Below are 21,258 nucleotides of genomic sequence, written 5' to 3'. Positions count from 1 at the left end.
TTATAGGGTGCTGAAGCCCGCAGGCATCAGGGCACACAAACACAGTGAACAACCATAGAAAAATGGGACAGATGAGCAGGAAAGACCAGCGAGGCAGGGAGGAACGGCATAATTGTGAAGAATTTCAGATGAACAGAGCAGTCTTCAATTTCCGACGGAAAATATCGTATTCCTTTACCAGCCTAAACTCCAGGGGCAGGGAATTCCAGATCTTAGCGGCCCTGATAGGAAAGGTTCTTCCCAAACAATTGGCAAGAGAGAATTTAGGAATTTTAACCAGCACCAAAGTAGATGAGCGCAGTTTCCTCAGTGGCTCATAGAGGGAGACCAGGTCCTTAATATAGATGGAAGCAATGCCATATAGTGCTCTGTGAGTTAGGGCAGAAGCCTTAGCCGAGGAGGTAACCAGGAGCCAATGAAGATCTTGCCGGCTAACTAAGATATGATCTCTTCTACATTTCTTCACAATAATGCAGACTGCATAATTTTGAAGGATTTGAAGAGCATGAATGTTTTTCTTATTGGCTCTGACTAACAGAGCATTGCCATAGTCTAGTCTGGAAAAAACCACAGCACGGCGACAGAGGAGCAATTGGACGCAGACATAAAGGAGCGCAGGTTTCCCAACAGCCAGAGATAGTATGATCCATTCTTTACTGTCTGGTTGATGTGGGCATCTGCACTGAGTAGCGGGTCAAGATAGAAGTCCAGGATCTTAACTTATCTTTGAAACCGTAATTGGACAGCAATTGATAGAGAATGACGGATAACTAAAGTCTAATTTTGCTCCACCACACTTGGTACCAAAGACCAGCAGATCGGTCTTATCCCCATTTAGACACATCCAGTTGTTACTCATTCAGGTCTCAAAACGGAGACAGATGGTGTGAAGAAGGCTGGTGTCCTTGGCATAGTCCCCTGATAGCTCAGGGACTAGCTGGGTGTCATCAGCATAATTTGAGAAATATAGTCTGAGCTTATCCAACAGATAACAGAAGGGTTTGATATAAATCTTGAATAGCCGGGGGGACATACATGCTACCTGAGGAACCCCATGGGAAATGGGAGAGAGGGGAGAGGTGGCCTCAACCCAACATACCTGGGATTTGCGATTCTGAAGGAACAATTTCACCCATAGGATAGAATCAGGGTTGCAACCGCCCTGTTTCTCTAACACAAGCAAGAGTTGATCATGATCAAGGAGATCAAAGGCAGCTGATTGGTCCAGAAGGACCAAGAGTGGCCAACATCTGAGATTTTCAGCATGTGCATCTGTAGTAATAACAGAGCGGTCTTGGTACCGTGGCAGGGTCTAAAGCCAGACTGTCTCGGATACAGGATATTAGATTTCTCAACAAATGCTTGCATTTGGTTAGTGCCACTTTTATCAAGTATCTTAAGGAGGAAATGGCAGTTAGTAATGGGAAGCAGGTTACCATCTAGAAATAGTGGATTTGGAGCCTGCATCTCCTTTTCCTGTGGCCACAGACACAAAAAACAAATGAGTCCTCCTTAGTGGACGAGTTCTTTCCATATACACCACATGACAGCTCTGCGTACATCCAGTGTGCAGGGTTCTTCCCCCCCCCAGGCTTGAGGGATTTTGAAAGAATGTTGGTAGCTCTATTGACTGGCTCACACAGAACTTGGAAATGAATTTAGGCGCAAATCTAGGGTGAGTGCGCAAAACTACCTTGTCTTTGTGAACTGTTACAAAGGGATCTAGAATAGAGAGTGCCAGCAGTTCACTTACCCTCCTATTGGAGATGATTGCTATTAAAAAAGCAGTTTTGAAGGTTAGATTCCCAAGACTTGCTTTGTGTATGGGCTCGAAAGGAGCTCCCATAAGCCTTGTCAACACCACATTTAGGTGCCATCCGGGAGCTGGGTTAGAAATGGGAGGGTGAATTCTTTTTACCCCTTCCATAAAAGCCTTAATCACTGGTATCTTCCACCACAACACCTTCTGTTGTGATGTTGTATATGCTGAAAGTGTCGCTAGGTGCACCTTTTTGTGAGCTGAAGACTAGGCCTGAATCAAGTAAGTGAGGTAGGTATAGAACAATGTATGTGGGAGAGCAGTCAATTGGGCTGATGCTCTTTGAGTTACACCAGATGACAAACCAATTCCATTTTCTAGAATAGCAATATCTAGTGTTAGGTTTCCTTGCCTCCCTGAGGATGTCCATACATCTTTGAGGGAGCAGGTGTCCGAATTCTATGACCTCAGGAGCCAGGCCGCTAAGTTCAATGTCTGCGGGCTTGGGTGAAGCGTCTCCCCTTTGTCTTGCGAAAACATGTTGTACGGGCAAGGCAGCTTGACTGGAGGAGATAGGGACATCTCCATCAGATGAGTGAACCAGGGTTGACGGGCCCACATGGGGGCCACCAATATCATTGTGACTGGTTCCTGGTGCATCTTGTGCACAATCTTGTTGAGAAGGGGAGTCGGGGGGGAAAAGCGTAGACAAATTTCCCTGACCATGTTATCCAGAGTCTGTTCCCCTTGGATCGGTTCTGGGGGTACCTGGAGGCGTAATCTTGGCATTGGGCATTTCCCAGGGTCGCGAACAGATCGATCTCTGGAAAACCCCATTGTGTGAAAACGTTGGCAATGATGTCTCTTTGTAATTGCCATTCGTACTCCCTGGGCAACGGAAAGTCTCTGCTGAGTACGTCTGCAAGAAGATTGAGTTCCCCTGGAACATGTTGCATTTGAGAGCCCACTTCCAAATGTTCTGAGACAGTTTGGATAGCCCTGGAGAATGAGTGCCTCCCTGTTTATTCAGATAGTACATGGCCTTGGTGCTGTCTGTGAGGATTAGGGTAGTCTTTCCCTGTCGTTGTGTTTCAAACGCTTTCAGTACTTTGAACACTGCCAGCAGTTCCAGCAGGTTTATGTGGTTGGACGCTATGTCTGGTAACCAAACTCTGCTTGCTGTCTGCTGGAGCAGGTGGGCTCCCCAGCCTGTAAGGGAGGCATCCATGGTTAGTGGCTTCCACTGCGGGGCTGGTGAAGGATTTCCCTTTCAAGAGGTTTTCCCTCAACCACCACTGCAGCGAGAGATCTAGGGCCAGTGAAACCACTACTAAATCGTCCCACTGTCCGTTGGCCTGACACCACTGCTTGCTTAGCCACGCTTGCATTGGGCGCATGCGCAGGCGCACGTGAGGAACTAAGTAGATACAGGACGCCATCATTCCTAGCAGACGCATAGCCTTGCGTACTGTTACCGCTCGACTGGCTACATATTGAGGGATTTGAAATAACATGTTTTGAACCCTCTCGTTGGAGGGGAAGACAAGGCCATCCTTTGTGCGAATTAGAGCCCCTAGGAATTGTTTGACTTGACTGAGGTCTACGCTGGATTTTTTTCTCGTTGCTAGAGAAACCCAGGCTGAATAAAAGATCTATCGTCTTTTGGGTATTTGACAAACATGTTTCGTAGGAGTCCTCTGCTATGAGCCAGTCGTCGAGGTAAGGATAAACTGGAATGGATTTCCTGTGCAGATGCGCTGGCCCTTCTGCTAGTACCTTCGTACATACCCTTGGTGCAGATGCTATGCCGAAGGCTTATACCTTGAACTGATGTTTGTTTTATATCATAAACCTGAGGTACTTTCTGTGCGCTGGCAACATCTAAATATGAAAGTATGCCATGTAGTCCCCCTGTGTGAGCAGAGGAATTACTTCCTGCAGGGTGACCATGCAAAATTTCTGTGGTTTTACAAACTTGTTCGCTGGGCTCAAATCTAGAACAGGACGCATGGTTAGATCCTTTTTGGGTACAAGGAAGTACACTGAATAAATACCCTCCTTTACTTGTGACAGAGGTACGATCTCTATGGCTCCTTTTTGTTCCAGTATCTCGACTTCTTGAAGTATGCGAAGATGTTCTAGTGTTAGTCTTTGTTGACGTGGAGATCTGTATTTTGGGGATTGGTTGAACTCACAGTACCCGTGGGCTATAGTTTTTAGCACCCACTGGTCTGTGGTTATTACCGCCCGTGCTTTCAGGAATGATGTCAGCCGACCCCCGACCGGAGAGGCATGGGAGGGGACCCGAATCTTCGAGTCATTTAGAGCCTGAGGCAGGAGATCCTGTGGGGGTTGGGTTCCTGCCTCTTCCCTTACCACGCCACTGTCCCCTTTGGGGGTATGGGGTATTGTAAGTATTGGTTCCTTGTGGAGAGTTCCAGTTGTTTCCTGAAGGGTATTGTTGGTGACTGGAGCGTTGGCCATGAAAAAACCTTCCGTTTCCAAATCCTCGCCTTGTGGAAGGTCTCTGAGTAATTTGGTCCAAACTCTTTAGGGTTTCATGTTCTTTTTTTCGCGGCCTCTAAGGCCTCATCAACCGCCTTTCCAAACTTAGTTGGATTCCTCCACAGGTTTGTTTATAAGAGATGCTAGCGTTTCAGGTTTAAACCCTGAATTTTGAAGTCACGTGAGTCTTTTGATGAGAATGCCCTGAGCGAGGGCTCGGCTGGCTCTCTCAGCAGAATCCAAAGTGTATTCTAAAATACTTTGGTTAACTTGCCTACCTTCAGAGACTGGGGTAAGTAGGCTGGTCCGTAGAGGTACTGGAGCCTCTTGTAGACCACCAATAGAGTAACTGGCCAATAGAGTCGTGTTATTGGTGATACGCGTGGAGTACGCTACCGCTGTGGTAACCCTCTTACCCAGGGCATAAAGCCTTTTCCCTTCTTTGTCAGGGGGAGCCTCGCCTGTTGATAAAGGAACCCCTGATCTTTTCCTTGTGGTAGTCACTACCAAAGAATCTGGGGTGGAATTACCCAATATATAGAGGGTCTAATGGAGAAGAGCGGAAGCGTTTTTCAATTCTTGGGTTTACACCTCTCGTAAGAGCCGCTGTAGACAAAGATAGAGCAAGACGTTTTTTTTATCGAATTGAGTAGAGGGATGGCTTGGCTGGTCGGTGCCTTCTCTTTGAGTATATCCTCAACGAAGTTGGCTTCAGGTGCTGCCTCTTCAGTGGCAATTTTAAAGTGATCGGCTGCTTTACGTAACATTACATTAAATGTTAGTTGATCATCAATAGGAGAAGGATTTCTTGTAGGGGTGTTCTGAGGAGAGTCCAAGGCCAGAATATCTGGGTCTGGGTATTGTGGCTCTGGGGACTTCCAAGGCTGAGGGTGACCCACATCTGGCTCCTCCCTCCAGCCTTCCATAAGTTCATCTTCAATGGGCTCATGTTCCTCCTCGTTATAGAAAGGATTCTCCTGTACCTTAACTGGTAGAATTCTTCAGTAAGGTTATAATTATATATGTCCTCTTCTAAAGAGGGGTCAAAATGTCTTGGGAATTTAGATCCAGGGTTAGCAGGGCTTTCCTCCCTTGGCCTTCTTGGTGTAGGTTGTTCTGCACGTGAAACAAACTTGTCCAGCCTTTCCGTTCAGTCCTCAAACTTTTCCCTAGTCCAAACGGACGATCTAGAACAGTCTAGGGGTAGAAAGTGGTCTCTCTCATAGTCTTCCGTCGAAAAAGTGTCCCTAGCACTCTCTTCCGTCAAAAAAAAAAAGAGTTCTGTGCCTTAGCGTTGATGAAAGTCCTCTGGTGGGACCGATGAAGGTGGGGCCTCCCTGTGCCCTTCCCTCGACTTCTAAACGCTATCCTTAGATCGCGGTGTATCTTTGGGTCTTTCAGAGACTTTCAGAGAGTCCCTAGCCTGCCGTTTATGGGAATCGGCAGCCACAATTCTTGCCAGACTGACCTCGACGTCCTCACCAGTGGGGAGGCACGTAGGTAAGGGAGTCTGTTTCGACCGAATCGGGGCCTTGCCCCTATCAGCCATCTTTTGTGGCAGTGCTGTAACTTTCACGGGTGGTAAGGCCTTGTCTAGAGTCCTTTGTCATCGATGTACGCTTTCCTGTGATGCGTGTCGACGGAACTATGTGTTTTGGGAGTAGTGTCCCTTGACTTGGATTGCCCAGCCGCTAGGCACCCATGCGGCTGCGAGGAGGGCTGCCGATCTCGTCGTCGGCGGGTATCACCGGAATTACCAGTGCACCCGTTGGCGCCAAAGTCTTTTTCGACGTAGTCAAAGTAAGGCTAGAGGTGGTGTACTTAGTGTCATGCACGTGTCTGTCTTTGTCGCCGGGGTGTGACTTCCCCATAGCAGAGTTTACGCCGTGCTTATCGGGGCCGGGGACAGACGATCCGGAATGCGAGCGTTCCGTGGAAACGTCTCCAAACTCCGGTTCGGAGGCCAGATAGTCACTCTCGCCGTTGTCACATTCGGTGGTAGCGGCAGTGGGAGAAGTCCCGGCCTTGGACATACCGTAGGCCGCCCACCGTTTTACTATACACTCCTTCAAAGTCTTGGGGCGGAGGCGCTTACAAGCCGCACACCCTTCCTCTTTATGATCAAGCGGCAAGCACTGGTTACACTGTCTGTGTTTATCTTTCCATGGGAATTTGCTCTTACAAATAGGGCAAAATCTAAATGGAGTTCTCTCCATAGCTGAGGTTACACAAAGTGACTATCACCAACTGGGAAAGAGGGAAGAAAGGGAAAGGCATTTTCAGTTTGAAAAGAAATGTCCACTCGACCCCACTCTCCCTACTGTATAAGCAAGCAGAAGGCCCGGCCACATGGTCGGCAACGCCAACAGGATCACCTTCCATCAAATCGCGCAGGTCTTCAGCGGAAACTGGAACAGCCATCGAGACAAGGGATGATATTAAATTTGTTTATGGAATAATTCGACCAAAGCTCATTGGTCAATAGCAATGTTCTTTACGAACTCCACATAAGGGCGACCAGTTATCTGGGCGGAAAAAAACAATCCGAGGGACCTCGACGCGTGAGGGATCTTGGGTACACTACACATCACGTAGGGATAGTGTTACAGGCACGCCCATGTCAACATCCCCTTTCGATTCTCGAAAGACAAGATGCAATACTCCGCGGTTACCACTGGATGTCGGACTATGCACAGCATGTGATTATAAGCAGATTGACATCAAACATCAGAACTGTTATTATCTTCCCCAATTTGTTTGTTATGTACTTTTTTTTTAGCTTCATTAATAGCTGTTCTGTAGGCTTTATCTAAAGTCTTCCACTGGTCTTTGTTATCAATGAAAGGGCATTTAAGCCATTTGGTCTAGGCCTGACATTTCTCAATTTTCATTTGGCACAGATCTTGTGTAAACCATTTCTGATGGGAAGGGTTGTCTCTAACCAGCTTGTTCCTAACCGGGGCCACCCTATTCAGCACAGAGAGCATAAGCGTTTTGAAGGTTTCAGTGAGAATAGGAGAGTCCAAATCAGATGTAGCCGACATGATAATGTCCAGGCAGTCTTTCAGATCTAGCCGCGTAACTTTCGTGAAGTTCTGTTTTTTAACATTTTTCTGCAGATTAGGTAATTTAGGAAGTGGGATTGGAATAGAGACTGTAAACATGATGTGTTAATGGTCAGACCAAATGCAAGGGGAGGTGACCACTGTATTAACTACAAGATTGTTTGCCATAACCCAGTCGAGGTTATGACCTTTAGTGTGAATGGGGGCACTAATAAAGACGTGGAAATTGGCGTTAACAGACAAAAAAGATATATGCCTTTTGGAATGTGATTAGATTAATTTGCATTAGTATTGGAGTAATATAGTGTTTTGCTTTTTAGAGAAAATGTGATTTACATTCTAAAGTGGGTGTGAAAAAGGGGAAAAGAAATGTGCTAAATCAAGAAGAATTCCATCATGACGCTGAAAAAGGGCAGGGAACATCATAGGGGAACATATGGTATGATGAAAGTTGCGGGTGCGAAGAGAAAGATCAAACAGCACATGCTAGATTTATTCTCTTCTACCACAAGTAACAGGGGCTCCCACGCTCTTCCTGCCACAGGCTGTACCGTATGAGATGCAGGGTACTTAATGCACCTGTCCCTCTGGGAGTCTCTTTCAAGGAACAAATGTATCTGTCAATGGGTGGATGAAAGGGAGGAGGTATACATTGACAATTATGTGAAAATGGTCAGCATGGTGAATACTAAAGAAACGAAAAATATGGTAGTAGAATATATAACAGTAGAATATAGAACAAATGTCTCTAAAGGGGGGAGCAAATAATGTTAGTATAAACAAATTCAGTGCATAGACAAAGAGGGGCACAGCATTCCCTGGTGTCACACAAGACCATTAACAAGAATAAAAGGAACAGTGTGGTACGTTGTTAAATGTAAGGGGGGAATAATACAATGTCGTGCTGAAGGGTTGGTAGGGTTCGAACAAAACATGGTGGTCAAAGTAAACGAAAGCTGCAAGGCTGTGTGGAGAAAATATTTACCTGCATTAACATGGATAAGCAAAACTCATTAACTAGTTGAAATGAGGAGTTGTACACGATTGCCTTTGTGTTTCTGGTCCATTGAGTCTATCCATTTGGGTACTAATGCAGGCTGTGCCAAGGTGTTGAGGAGTGTGGCGCTGACGCAGGGGACAGCAGTGATAATGGACCTCTGGTGGGCATGTGGATCGAAGGCCTACACCGAGCAATCGTCACTCTGCAAAGCCCTGCCCTGGTGGTGCCCCGAAACAGCAGCAGCATGGGGCCCGTGTTAAAGGAGCAGTAAACCGTGCTGAAGGAGATGGGGGTGCAACAAAGCACACTGTTGAATAGAAAAAGGAAATCAAGAAATTACTGGTCTGAAAAGAGTGCCGAAAATGTGGCCGCGATTCCAGCTAACTTCCGACTGTTCTCCAAGGCTGCTACTTTTTTCATGTCTTTATTGCTTCCGGGGGTGCAGCCTACACCTAATGTAAAATGGCTGCAGCTGACGCGCTATGAGTCACTACAGCTGGCCACTTCAACAGCAAAAGGCCTGAATTCATTAAAGGAGGAGTTAAGAGCCCTGCATCTAGTGTCTCTGCAAAATAGGTTTGTGTTGGACCTTCTAACCACTATTGAAGGAAGAGTGTGTGCCAAGTTTTGCAGTAGTTGCTGCACCATCATGCCCAATGGGGAAGCTTCAAATGGAACACTGAAAACAGCAATAAGTGAAATACAAACACTCCACGAGAAGATGACAAATTAAGTTAGTGGGGTGCATTGTTAGGGAGAATTCTTATAAATGTGACAATTCCCTTCACCTTAGAGACCCCCTGCAACTTTGTTGGACTTTGAGGACTTGATTTTCTTACCTAGAAAGAGTGTGAGCCTTTTTTTCCCACTCTTTCATGTGTTTTGATGTGTGTTTTACACTTGTGTTATTTGAATATGGGGTTTTAGATAACCCCACAGGCATCATCTTTTCATGTGTGCTACACAGCACTCTGAATGCAGTGACAAAGGGATGCCTTTTAGACTTCCCAAAGGTTTAAATACATTCTCTGGGATAAACTACTGTTTCCCAGAGAATGTAAAGTGAAATTGACTTTAGTAGTCTTTCCCAATTCCTAAACCCAGCACACACGCCATCTTACAATGGAGTGCTGGAGGGGTTACATAGTACCCTGGTGTCTAAGTACTCATGTAGCAGTCAAATGCTACCCTTATCTATTGAAAAGGCTGGTGGCAGTGGTTTTACAACAAAATACTATGATTTTTCCCGACTGCAAACACCGGTAGCTAAAAATCACAAGAGCCATGTTTTTCAAGATGGTGCCTTAACCCGCTTTATTTAAACAGGTCCTGGTCTTCTTTTTTTGTAGTTTCTTTTTGGAAAGGTCCTTCTAGTGTTTGTCTCTGCACGCCAAACCAGGTTTGATCCCTTTGTTAGTGTGCCTTTGGCGGACTTCAGGAGTAAAGACCGCCTCTGGCGTCTGAGTGTCTGGGGTGGGCAGGAAGTGAGGAAGGTGCCCGAAACTCCCTGTTCTTCGTCTCCGAGGAGAAACAAATGCGCTCCTGTGTGATTGGCTGGCTGACTGTCCGGCAAGAACAGCCACCCTGCTGGGTGAGTGACAGCTAGGCTGGAATGAAAGTGAGAGCACTGTTTAAAAAGCTAGTCTCTTGGAGTGGAAAGTCGACCACTGGAACGAAAGAACCAAAGACTAGCTGGAAGAGGACGGCTGCTGCAACTCCTGGACCGTTGGTTTGTCCGGTGAAGCCCTGCTACAGGTCCAAATTGCCAAACTCCATTTGACAGAGAAGCTCCTTCAAGAGCGGCTCCTTCCTTTGAGTTGGTGGGACCAATCAAGGCTCAGGAACAGTGAGATCTGCAGGAACTAACGACTTCAGCAGCATTTGTTTCTTCATACAAAGATACTGTGCCAGCTCGATTGAGAGAACGCCACTCTCACGGTGAAAGTTTGTGAAACTTTCCCAATTTACAGGCCTAATCAGCTTGTGACCCCACAAATGATCCTGGCTGCTCAGCTCGCTACCAAAACCTGTGTGGTACAGACATATACCAAAGGTTGGTCTTGCTTACACCTGTAGTCCTAATTGTATGTGTTGTTCCCAGAAGGTACTGCATGTAATTGTGCCTAACAGCAATCAACCAACTGGCTGGACATCATTTTTACTTGGGTGCCCGCTTGGCTTAGTATTTACAGTGACTGTTCTCACGTTAGTCCACATGATCGTCCCCTTCTACATTGGCAAAACCTTGTTTAGACTCTATACTAACCCAAAGAGGAAAATTCATGCTGCCCCTGAATGTTGATGGGGTAGAAGGCAAAGATGAAAATACTAACCCTGTAACAAAGGATGAAAAGACTGATTATGATTCTGATTCGGTAAAAATACAACCTATGGATCTAGAATATTACACTGCTTTTTGGATTCCATGTGATATGGATGGGTGGGGGTGTATAATAATAGAGAGGCCCTTGGAAAACTGGGAAGATGATGGGGTGAAATGACCAGATGTAGAAGCGTGGCTACCCACAACAACAGTAGCTGACTGGGGTGGGGGGGGGGGGGTAGTTATTGATAGATCAATAAAAGGGGGGACTAATGTAGCTGCAGGATTAGCTCACTAAAAGGGGAAGGGGGTTTAGTGATGGCCGCTTAGGGCATGCATCAGGCTAGAAAAAGCCCCTTATTGATGGTGTTCCAACTAAATAATTTACAAATAATAAGGCTAAAAATTGCAGGTAAGTATGTGGGACATAACAGTCGATTTATGCATTACAAACAGGCCTGGATGCTCATGATCACTAGAAAATAAATGCACACTTTTATTAATTTGCCTTGCAGCGGTAGGATTTGGCAGCACATTGCAAAACACACAGTCCCAGGCTCTTGCAGGAAACAGCTATCGATACATTCAAGGTCAGGAGACGAAACTCATGGATGCCAGGGGAAGGCGGCAACTGTACTATCATTTTATAATTCAGCATTGAAGTTCAGGAAACTGGTCTACTGTTGGTTTCAAATTTCTCATGGCAATTTCAACCCCTTAGCACATCTCAGCCTGGGATATGGCTCAAAGAGTTCCTAGGCTGCAACATTAAGTCCATAACTTTTTAAAATGTCAAGGCTCTTGTAGTGTCATCATTGGCCGTGTTCTCATGGGAAGCAGGTGGAGATGTCCGATGGCCGTTGAATAAGAATCTGCAGGTCATCTCAAATGTCTCAATGTTTTGGCACCATTTTGTGGGAACCGTGCACTGGACTGTGACGTCACAGCAGGAATTGAGGGTGATGAGGTAAGATTTGCAGGACACAATCATCTGTGGATAATGTATAGGGGAATATCCTAGCCCTGTCAATTAGATTCACTTGGGGGGATTGTTTTGTTGTTGCAATGTGTTTTGATGCTAATTATTTTTTGCCATTATAGAGGTTTTGATTTTTGGGGCGTAACTTTGACAGCGCATTGTATGCAGTTCTATTCCGCATTCTGTTCAAATTTCACTTTCTCAGCTGTAACAGCCCAGAATAAATTGCGTTACTTCTTACCTGACGTACACTCTTTTTTGATTACTTTTGCACTTTTTTCTGGTGAGTTCTGAGGCAACCCGCAGTACATCTTCTTCAACAGCGACTCCATTTTTCCACCATCTAACCCACTCAGGCAAAACTCCAGTGAGTTTGCATTCACTCGAACTTTCTTAACATGGGCTCTACCACACCGAAAGTGCCAAGAAGTCTGCCACAAAGGTGTTGAGCACCTAAGAAAAAAGTCTATGAAGAGGTCATGTTGTCCAGGCCAACATTTGGGACCTTAGTGACTTTTAAACCCTAGCGTCCTCTTCATGTTTCGTCTTAAAGACATATCTTTTGAACAGTAACATTGTGCCAGTTTTGTGTCTGAACACCCCTGCTGGTCTATCCAGAGTGCCCTTTCCCCAATGTCTACATTCTCTTTTTTCTTCAATCTCATTTACTTTAAGAGAGGTGGGTTTTTCTACTGTACACTAGTTAGCTGATTGGATTTATTGTTTAATTAAAAGTCTACCGTTTTATAGAATCTTGACTGGCCATTTTATTTAAATGTTTTACCATTCTACTTACGTTGTTTAGGTTAATACTGCTATCACATAGCATCCCTCCAAAAGAGTATAGCATACCTTTGGCCCACGTTACTACAAAAGACAAAGGAGGTATACGTCGTGGACTGTGTCTGTTTCACCTTTATAATGGAGATCAGTGCTGGATTGTAGTAGTTTGGGACTGAGTATGTGGTTTAGGAACTACTCATTCATCCCTATACTCCTGCAGAGCATCAGTTATAACAACTCCTGAGGGTAAATTGCCAGAGTTTGAACCTTTGGTATGTGTAACTTTTTCATCCAATAAAAAAGAAAGCATTGCTTGAGCCCTCTGTACTCAATGATTTAGTGTTCTTGTCATCCCCCAATACAGGTTGGTACAAAGCAACAAGCTGGCTGGATATTTCCTTTTCGTCATCTTCTTCATAACATTTTAATAAAATCTCCACTTCAGTTCTATATTTCCATTCTATTGCAGCAATTCACAATGTTATGCAAGATGCTAAAACATATTTCCCATATTTCCATTAAAAGGCAGTTGCACTCTTCCCTGCACCAACATAAAGTTACTCACCAACAGGTATTCTAGCAACTGCATACAAAAAGATGTTAGTGGAGAGACCAAGAAGAAAATAACCAAGTGAGCTCAGAAGAATACAGACAAGAAGGGAGTATCGTCTTCCTACTACATCGCTCCAACCACCCTGTTGAAGATAGAAAATTGCATTATGCAAACAAAAAATGATCAAGTAGAAAGTGCATTGGACAGTAACTCGATTAGCTATATAAGTTAATTCAGAAGCACTAAACACAATTGGGCCTCATTATGTGATGGGCAGTGCAAGATAAATGCATCAATATTGCCATATACCGCTGCATTCCTGCACCGCCCAACTATGAGGCGGACAGAAAGTTGGAGGATTCACCTCCAGCCATGTGCTGCCATTTCGGCAGGATTACCGTGGCAGAATTTCCACCGAAAAGCCCCATTGAGTCCTGTGAACTCAGAAAACATGCAAAGTTACACTGCCACTGCCTCTTGTAGTCCAGCGGTAATTCCACCGGATCAAACGGCGGTATACAGTCTGGTCGTATCTGGGCAGATTTACTGGGCAGGTATCACCAAACCCATAATGACCCACAATTACCTTTTAGAATGAATGGTTATCCTTGTGAGAACAACAAAGATGAAATGAGGTCACAGAACTTAAACATGCCTTTTTATGTGAATGTTATTTATGTGGATTTGGAGATTGCCTGCCCTGTTTATTGAAGGAACTACACTGCCCTTTCTCAATCGCTGAGCAGCAGTGCACTAAAGCCTCCCTACCCAGGTTAGCGAGCTTCCATCTTCTGGATTTTGATGGGAAAAGAAAGATTCCAATTGTAGAGGAGATTCTTCAATCTGCTGAGGGAGTGGTCATATACAGCTTTCAGGCCATCGACAAATAAGCAGAACTTCAACATTGGAGCAATGATACAGATAACCCCAGTAAATGTATACTATAAGAGCCTTAGTTTGACAGACCAATGTTAAGATACTTTTACACTATAACGTTGAACCTCAAAAGTGATTTTGGCCCACGAAAATTAGGTGTTGGGAGCGTGTGGGGGTCTTAAACATGTTGCTTTTATATAGCTAACACAAGACACTACTCCACCAATTTCAGGAACTTCGTGATGTAGTTGGTCAACAGGAATATTGGCAGCTGTGTTAAATAATGCAGTAAACACTGTATAAATGTCCTTTGTATAGTAGAGTAGATATGAGCAAAGGGGCATAGTTAGGATACTTGAATTGGATAGTACACAGTAGTAGTGGTGATCTACTTCTGCGATCCCTGAATTCTTGGGTTATGGTGGTGGTCAGAGTGGAGAATGGATATCTGAAGAAGTAGCAATAAGCTAGGCATGCTTCAAGTCTACGAACCACGATTCCTGGATGGCCCACAAGGAGGCCACCCTAGAAACACTGCCCATAGAAGCCTGCCACCAGGAAAGAGGGTACAGGTGGGGCACGCAGGCCCCAGAGATGGCAGAGGAGATTGGCAGTGCAGGAGGGGGAGCAGGTAAGTGGTTGGCGTGGGGCAGATAGGCGATGTTGGACGGGGTTGGTGGGGTGCCAGGAAGCAGTTAAAATGAACATGGCACCTTTGGTGTCAGGCATTTTGGGGTAGACAGAGCGTGAAAGAGGATGTGGCCAGGGGCGAGGGTGTGCTTGTTGTGAGGGGGTAGAGGTGGTGAAACCCAGGTGAATGTAAACTATGTGCATTATCAGTAACCCCTTTGAGGCTGCTCTGATACAAACAAAATCAGCCACAAACTGAATTGCATAAACCTTGAAAGGATGAAGGATTGAGTCAGCACTGCCTAGATTCAGAACTGTGACTGCAGACCTCATACAAATGTCGAGGCAAACACATAACTGACTGTACTGCTATATTGAATAACCTATGCTGACTTGTTGCGTAGCAAGTAGTATGGACTAAGGCTTAGTAGAATGGTAAGAATTTACCACATTTATACTTGAAACATGTACATTACCCTAACCCTACGGGTAAGCTAGTATAACAAATCAGAGGACTAGACAGGCAGTTACTTACCAGTACCTGCCAGGATGGTAATGCTGCAATTATCAAGTAGATGGTTGTGATGTGATGTGTTGTGTGGTTGCTTATGTCAATTGTTTGTGGGCTGTGTGTGTCGAGCTGCATTCTGTGGTCACCCCGTGTAAGGTTGAGTGGTGCTGTAGTAGACATGCTTGTGACATGTCTATGGGTAGTCAGAAGGGAAGCCCTGCAAATTTGCGTCAAGCTAAATGCCCCGAGTTTCCGCCCTGGCCTAAAAAGGTAAAACAAGGCAGAAAAGTACCAAAAGGCATCACAATGTCTAAATAGGCATACTACGCTATGGAAAGGCAGAGAATGAGTAACAGTTCTGCAAATGCATGACAATGCACAACCACATCATGACCGCCTGCAAACAAGCATTGCACAACAGTATCACTGTAAACCATTCCAATTATTATTTTCTTGCTCTACCAATGTCAAAAACATGTTCTCCTTGTGTACCTTTTGGTCTCTATTCATCATTCCCTGTCTCTCCCCATCTATAGAGACACAGTATTCCATGTGCAACAACTATCAGGGAATGTCAGATAAAGGGAAAGGCTCTGACTGAACAATCCTCGCTTTAGTGGGTTTCAGGAGGCATGAAAGGTTTTGCAAGAGGAAGAGCTCATGGGTATAAGAAAGGCATATCTCTCAATGTCTCCTTTCTCTGTATGTTGGGTGGCATATGGACAGATACCTCAGACCCCACCCTCAGTGCCATAGGTGCTGAGTACAGTGGGGACTCGTTTTAACTATCAGATTAACACTGATCAGGCAAAGAACATTTGTTAGGTGATCAAGGTTAGAGCCAGAATACCTAAAAATGTAACAGAGAAATCTGCACTAATGTCTCAAAAAGGAATGAAGTGTGTAGAATAACTTTTGCGAAGAAAAATTGTGTCGGTTCATGTACAACAGAAGATACCTGATCCAAGCTTCACTGTATATTAGTTTATTGTCTGTTGGTTCACCAAACGCGTATGGTAGTATGTAGGAAAAGTAGGTATAGACAACACGAACCACTGGCCATCCACACCCAGCCAGCTCCCAGTTGTAACTGCCACTGGCAGAACACACACACAGACATCATCATTCCACTCTGACATCACAGCACATCACTGACACTGAGCTGCAGCATGCCAGCCAGACACACGAAACCATAAAGAGAAACAAACCCCTCCCAAAAGCAGTCATAGGCCAACGGGACTCTTCACCTTTCCATTGGGCTCCCACTCAGAGATGGACTAGCTGGTTTACACTGAAATCACAGAGGTGCTCTAGGACTTTAAAGGAATGAAGTATTGTCACTGATGAGAAGCGTGGATATGTAAACTACTGCTTTTAGTTATGTTAGTTGTGGATATTCTGAAGTTGCACAACTGGGGAAGTTTTAGTATCTTTTGCACACTAAACAGACCAGGCTGGAGTCAGAAATGGAGAAATCAAGTTGGTCGTTTTCTGACAAAGGAGTTTGCTGTCAGCATGGACATCGGGCAGGGAATATGTCCGCGCACCAATCCTTTTTAAAATCTATGTCCAAGAAATCATCAACGCCTTATTGGACGGGTGCCAGGACGCCCCACCCCCCAGATTGGCTTCTGTTAAATTCCTTCCTCTTTTTTATGCGGGTGACGCCATGTTACTCGTCACTACTTCATCAGACCTCAGAAGGGATATGTCTATTTTTCAGGATAAGCGCAGGTCCCTTTGTTTAACCTTGAATTCTGAAAAATCCAAAGTAATGATGTTTAAGCCTCCTTTTACAAAGAAGAGAGCCATAGCTTTAATTGCCAGCAACTCTTATAATTGAGCAAGTCGCGCATTTCGATTATCTGGGCGTGCGCTTCCAAGACAATGGTGGGTGGGAAGAGCAGTCCTACCAGTCAGCGCTTACAATGGAAACATTGTGGTATTTGTTAGGCAGAATCCTGTGCAGTTCCCTTGGGGACCACTGCAAAAAGATTAAGACTACAGAAGTAAGCAGTAAACCCAATTGGTAGCAGTCTGCACCACCCAGATTTACTTGGTAGCTGTGGCTGAGCAGTCAGACTTCTCTCAAGAAGAGTAGGGCGGTATGTAGAGTATACACAATAGGGTCAAAACACAGTAGAGCAAACAAACACTGACCAGAGCTTTGTATAAAAAGTATATAATTATTTATTTAAAACACACTTTAGGTAATACACTAGCACTCTCAATGAAAAGTAATTTTAAAACACAGTCAGGTAAGTATACACACCTCACTTAGTAACTATCAGACAAGACAGGGTTAAAACACAACTATTTGTTAAGATAGAAGCGAGCACTTAACCTAGATGGCACTCCAATAGTTTAGGTTAAAAAGGGAGAGAAAAGGCAGAGCATAAAATAAAACAGTTCCCAGCACTTTTAAGAGTTCAGAGCAAGGAGAGAAAGGCAGGTAATACTGTAGAGCCAAAGTTCACAGGCCAGGCCCACTTTAAATGGAGCAAAGTGAAATGTGCCCAAGATCACACGGTTTAAAGTGCACTGAAAGTCTTTGCAGAGTGTTCAAAAGAGGTTGGGGGATTCAAAAGATATAGTTAGAAGGCCTGGAGCCAACCCAGTTTTGAAGCCAATGATTTAAGGGTCTTCTTTAGCAATCTGTAGAAAGGGAGGCCAGGTAGGACAAAAGTACCTTAAAGGGGAAGGAAGCTCCAGCGGGGGCAGTTGTTCCTGGCAGTGGTTGAAGTTCGTGGTTCCGACCAGGGGAAGAGAGGATCTCGTCGAGGAGGAACCGTGGAGTCGTTGCACTGCACAGGGATGAAACCAGCCGCGAAGTTCCCGATGAAAAGGTGTGGTCCTTTTATTTGCGGTCAAAAGTGGTGAGCTTGGCTATCCGGCTGCCGGGGTGCTTGGCAGGGGCCATCGACCAAGGGCCGTCTTTGGAAGGCAAAAAGGGTGAACTGGTTCGCCCCACCAGCTCAGAGGAAGAAGACTCGTCCAGCAGAAGATCTTCTCTTGTCGTCAGGAAAGTGGTGAGGTAGCTGCAGCAGGGCTCCACCGGTGGTGTCGCCGTGGCAGATGGCTCAACTTCATCCCTCTTCGGATTCCTAGGTCCTGTGGCGACTTCTGAAGTTCCAGTCCCAAAGGCCCTGCTTTTATGCAGCAAAACCCCCATTCATCAGCCTAGCTGTCCATCACACATGCTAAGTGGTGAGCCGGGCGGCTCACCACTGGACCAATCAGAGTAGAGTGCGAAATGGGTTGCCGAGGCAATGCAGTACAGGGTGCCAATTCCCCCCTCCACCCTTCCTGTGGAACCCAGACAGAGTGTCACCATTTGGAGGGCTTCTGTGGAGAAGCCTGGCAAAAAAGTGGAACAAATGGCACAACCTTGGTCAGAGTTACAGAGACGGACACAAACACCATTTTAGAATTGAGTTCTGGCAAAAATACCCAACTGGTGATTTAATATTAAATAAATAAACCAGCGGTATCTCTAACATTGCACCAAAAAGTGGTGCGTTTAAAATGAATGGGAAAATCCCATAAAGAATATTCCGTTGGAATATTTTGCGTGGTGACCACTAACACCAGCCAGAAACTCGACAAGGGGGGGGGACTGGACAGTGCCCCCTTGAAAACAGACCCAGGGGCAATCGAATTACCCCTTATCAGTACTTCCACAATATGATGGTTTGTACTGGTTCTGTTCACAATTTTGGACTAGTAAAGCCAATGGTGACTTTACATGCCATGGGAGACAGTAGTCAGTCCCAGGGTATGGAGTCTATGTTTGGGGGTCACTGTGACACCCATGTGGTACTGCACTGAGGGTGCTGTGTACCACACATACAGAAAAACAGATGATACCCTATGGAGTAAAACGCAAACCCCATAGCCCAGAAGTACATAAGTCAAAGACATACCTCAAACATGTCTATGAGTGGGAGCAAAAGAGTCTCACTCTTAGCAGTAGAAAAAAAAAACACCCCCAAAAATCCAGCAAAGCTGCTGGGGGACTCACTAGGTTTGGGAAATTAGCCTTTTAAGAGAATTCTCCCTAACAGTATTCTGTCATTTTTTTGTAAACATGGGAGTGGGGACGTATCACCAGTCCAGGACTTGCTTAAGAAACAAGCGTTTCTGGCCGCTCTGTATTATGCAGAATTATGGGGTTTTACAAATCTTGAAAAGTTAAGTTCTTGTGAAAATACGTGTCTTTAAAAAAATACTATTGCTTCCCGTCAGTGCACCTTCTGAATTGCTTCACCTAGAACTTAATCATGTACCAGTATTAACACAGCTCTCTTTTAAACCGGACCTATATTGGCTCAGAGTATGGAGTACTGAGGGTTAGAAAAAATACTGTGAAGGGGTAATCCAAATATTGTGTTTAACTGGAGGAAAGAGCCTAAAATGGCCTGCCCATGTGAAGGCATCCTTTGTGAATTTAGACAGATCTGATCGTTGGGAAAACCCACTGTCTCTCTCCACTCAGGAAACTTTTGAGAGCTTTTGAGATCCTAATATCGGACGCTGCTAGCCTAAAGCTGGGGCCTGATTATCTCAAACTTAGATGGGAGCCTGGTTCAAGGCTTATCTGAACACAGAGTTTCCACCCTATGACAGTGTTACTCTTGGGACTAATTGCTGAACATGCCTCATATAGGACGTATTTTATGCTCCATTAGAATGTACTTTTCATTTTAATTAAAAAACAAGTAAAACGTTTTCAGTGGGAATCAATACAACTGGGGAAGTTTTAGTATCTTGTGCACACTAAATAGGCTGATGTCAAAAATGTAGAAATCAAGTTGGTCGATTTCTCTCATTACATCCTTGAAGGTACAGGAATCAGGCAATTGTCTCAACATTAAGTAAAGGATAGGTCACCCACCATGAATCCACTCAGCTCACACAGGATCAACTGGCATGAGTAGAACACTCTCACTGCGACATGCCTAGCGTTCCATATATCATTCCATTTGTGACGTGATTCACTCAAGCATGCCTTCATTAAGCAATAGGCCCTGAACTGGGGGGGCATTACCGCTTGAAGTAATGCCCCGGAGCCCACAGTTACAGGCCCGAGTAAAGCAGGGCCTGAAGGTGTAATTCCACTCCCCTCCTCCCAGCAAGGGGCTTATTGCTATTAATACCTAGGCCCATTGGACTGGCATACTAATAGATTCTTACAGGAAGTTAAAGGGACTACACATAGTCCCTTCTCCCTTTCCATGGTGTTATATGTTATATGCTGGCTGTCTATTACATGAGATGTTCTAAAAGATCCCTATGAATGAGGTAACAGAATGTGGAATGGGCTGGGGGAATTCTGGAATGTAGTGGCGTTTGAATGCGCCTTCCCGTAGCTATTTTGTGCGGGCACAAATGATGGTCCTTACTAGGCTGCATTCTGAGTTGAAATAGTGCTAGGGGCAGGCAATACACCCAATACTTTTTTAGGGTGTGACACAATTTAGAGAGTCTGCTTTTAAGGAGGTAATTGATCTTCTCGACCACCCCATTTGCCTGCAGGTGGTAAATCGGACACAGTCTGTGCTTCACACCTAGCAACGATGTCACTTCTTTGAAAAGGTCATTTATAAAATGAGTACCATTGTCTGAGCTTATAACATCACAAATTCCCCACCTGGGGAATACTTCCCTTACCAGGAACTTTACTGTGCATTTCGCATCCGGGTGTGCACAAGGTCCTGCTTCCACCCAACATGAAAAGCGGCATACCACCACAACGAGATCTTGCTCCTTTGCCTCTCTCGCCCATGTCGGCATAATCTATGTGTAACTCTTGGAATGGTCCAACTGGGCGAGCAAGTGTCCCCCATAGTGTTTTAAGGTCATCCCGAGCTGCATGTCTGACATGTTAGGCACTCTATTATCAGTTTTGCAAGGTGTTCTTGGAGGTTTGGAACAAACCATTCCTCCTGGATGTCTGCTGCTATGTGTTGCTCGGTAACGTGTGCAGGGAAATGAAGCTGTTGGAAGGCCATGTGCAATAATTCTACTGACATTACTACTTTTCCCGCCATTTCTTGACGTCAGAGGAGGTCTCTGGGTGATTGCTTGCATCCTACCCATAAGTCCTGTTGCTCTATTGGCGCACGCCTCTGTAATTAAATTATTTGCATAATTGGCGTGGATTGTACCCTTCTTCTTTATCATTCTGTGTTCATTTGTACTACACATTCTACTGCCTTGGGCATGCTAAAGCATGCTGCTTCTTTCCGCCGCTACATTCCAGAGTGAGATGACG

General features: G+C 45.1%; 1 protein-coding gene across 1 annotated transcript in view; it reads right to left on the bottom strand.

Annotated features, from left to right (window-relative positions):
* The window catches only part of MFSD9 (major facilitator superfamily domain containing 9), a 203,706-nt gene that overhangs the window by 98,170 nt on the left and 84,278 nt on the right, over positions 1 to 21,258 (bottom strand). The window contains exon 4 of the mRNA XM_069636926.1: positions 12,980 to 13,109. Within this exon, the coding sequence (XP_069493027.1) occupies positions 12,980 to 13,109 (130 nt within the window). The remainder of the gene's footprint in view (positions 1 to 12,979; positions 13,110 to 21,258) is intronic.

This window comes from Ambystoma mexicanum, chromosome 7p (assembly GCF_040938575.1).
Source record: "Ambystoma mexicanum isolate Mex_15411 chromosome 7p, UKY_AmexF1_1, whole genome shotgun sequence".
NCBI lineage: Eukaryota > Metazoa > Chordata > Amphibia > Caudata > Ambystomatidae > Ambystoma > Ambystoma mexicanum.
This window is presented reverse-complemented; position numbering and strand designations above follow the sequence as displayed.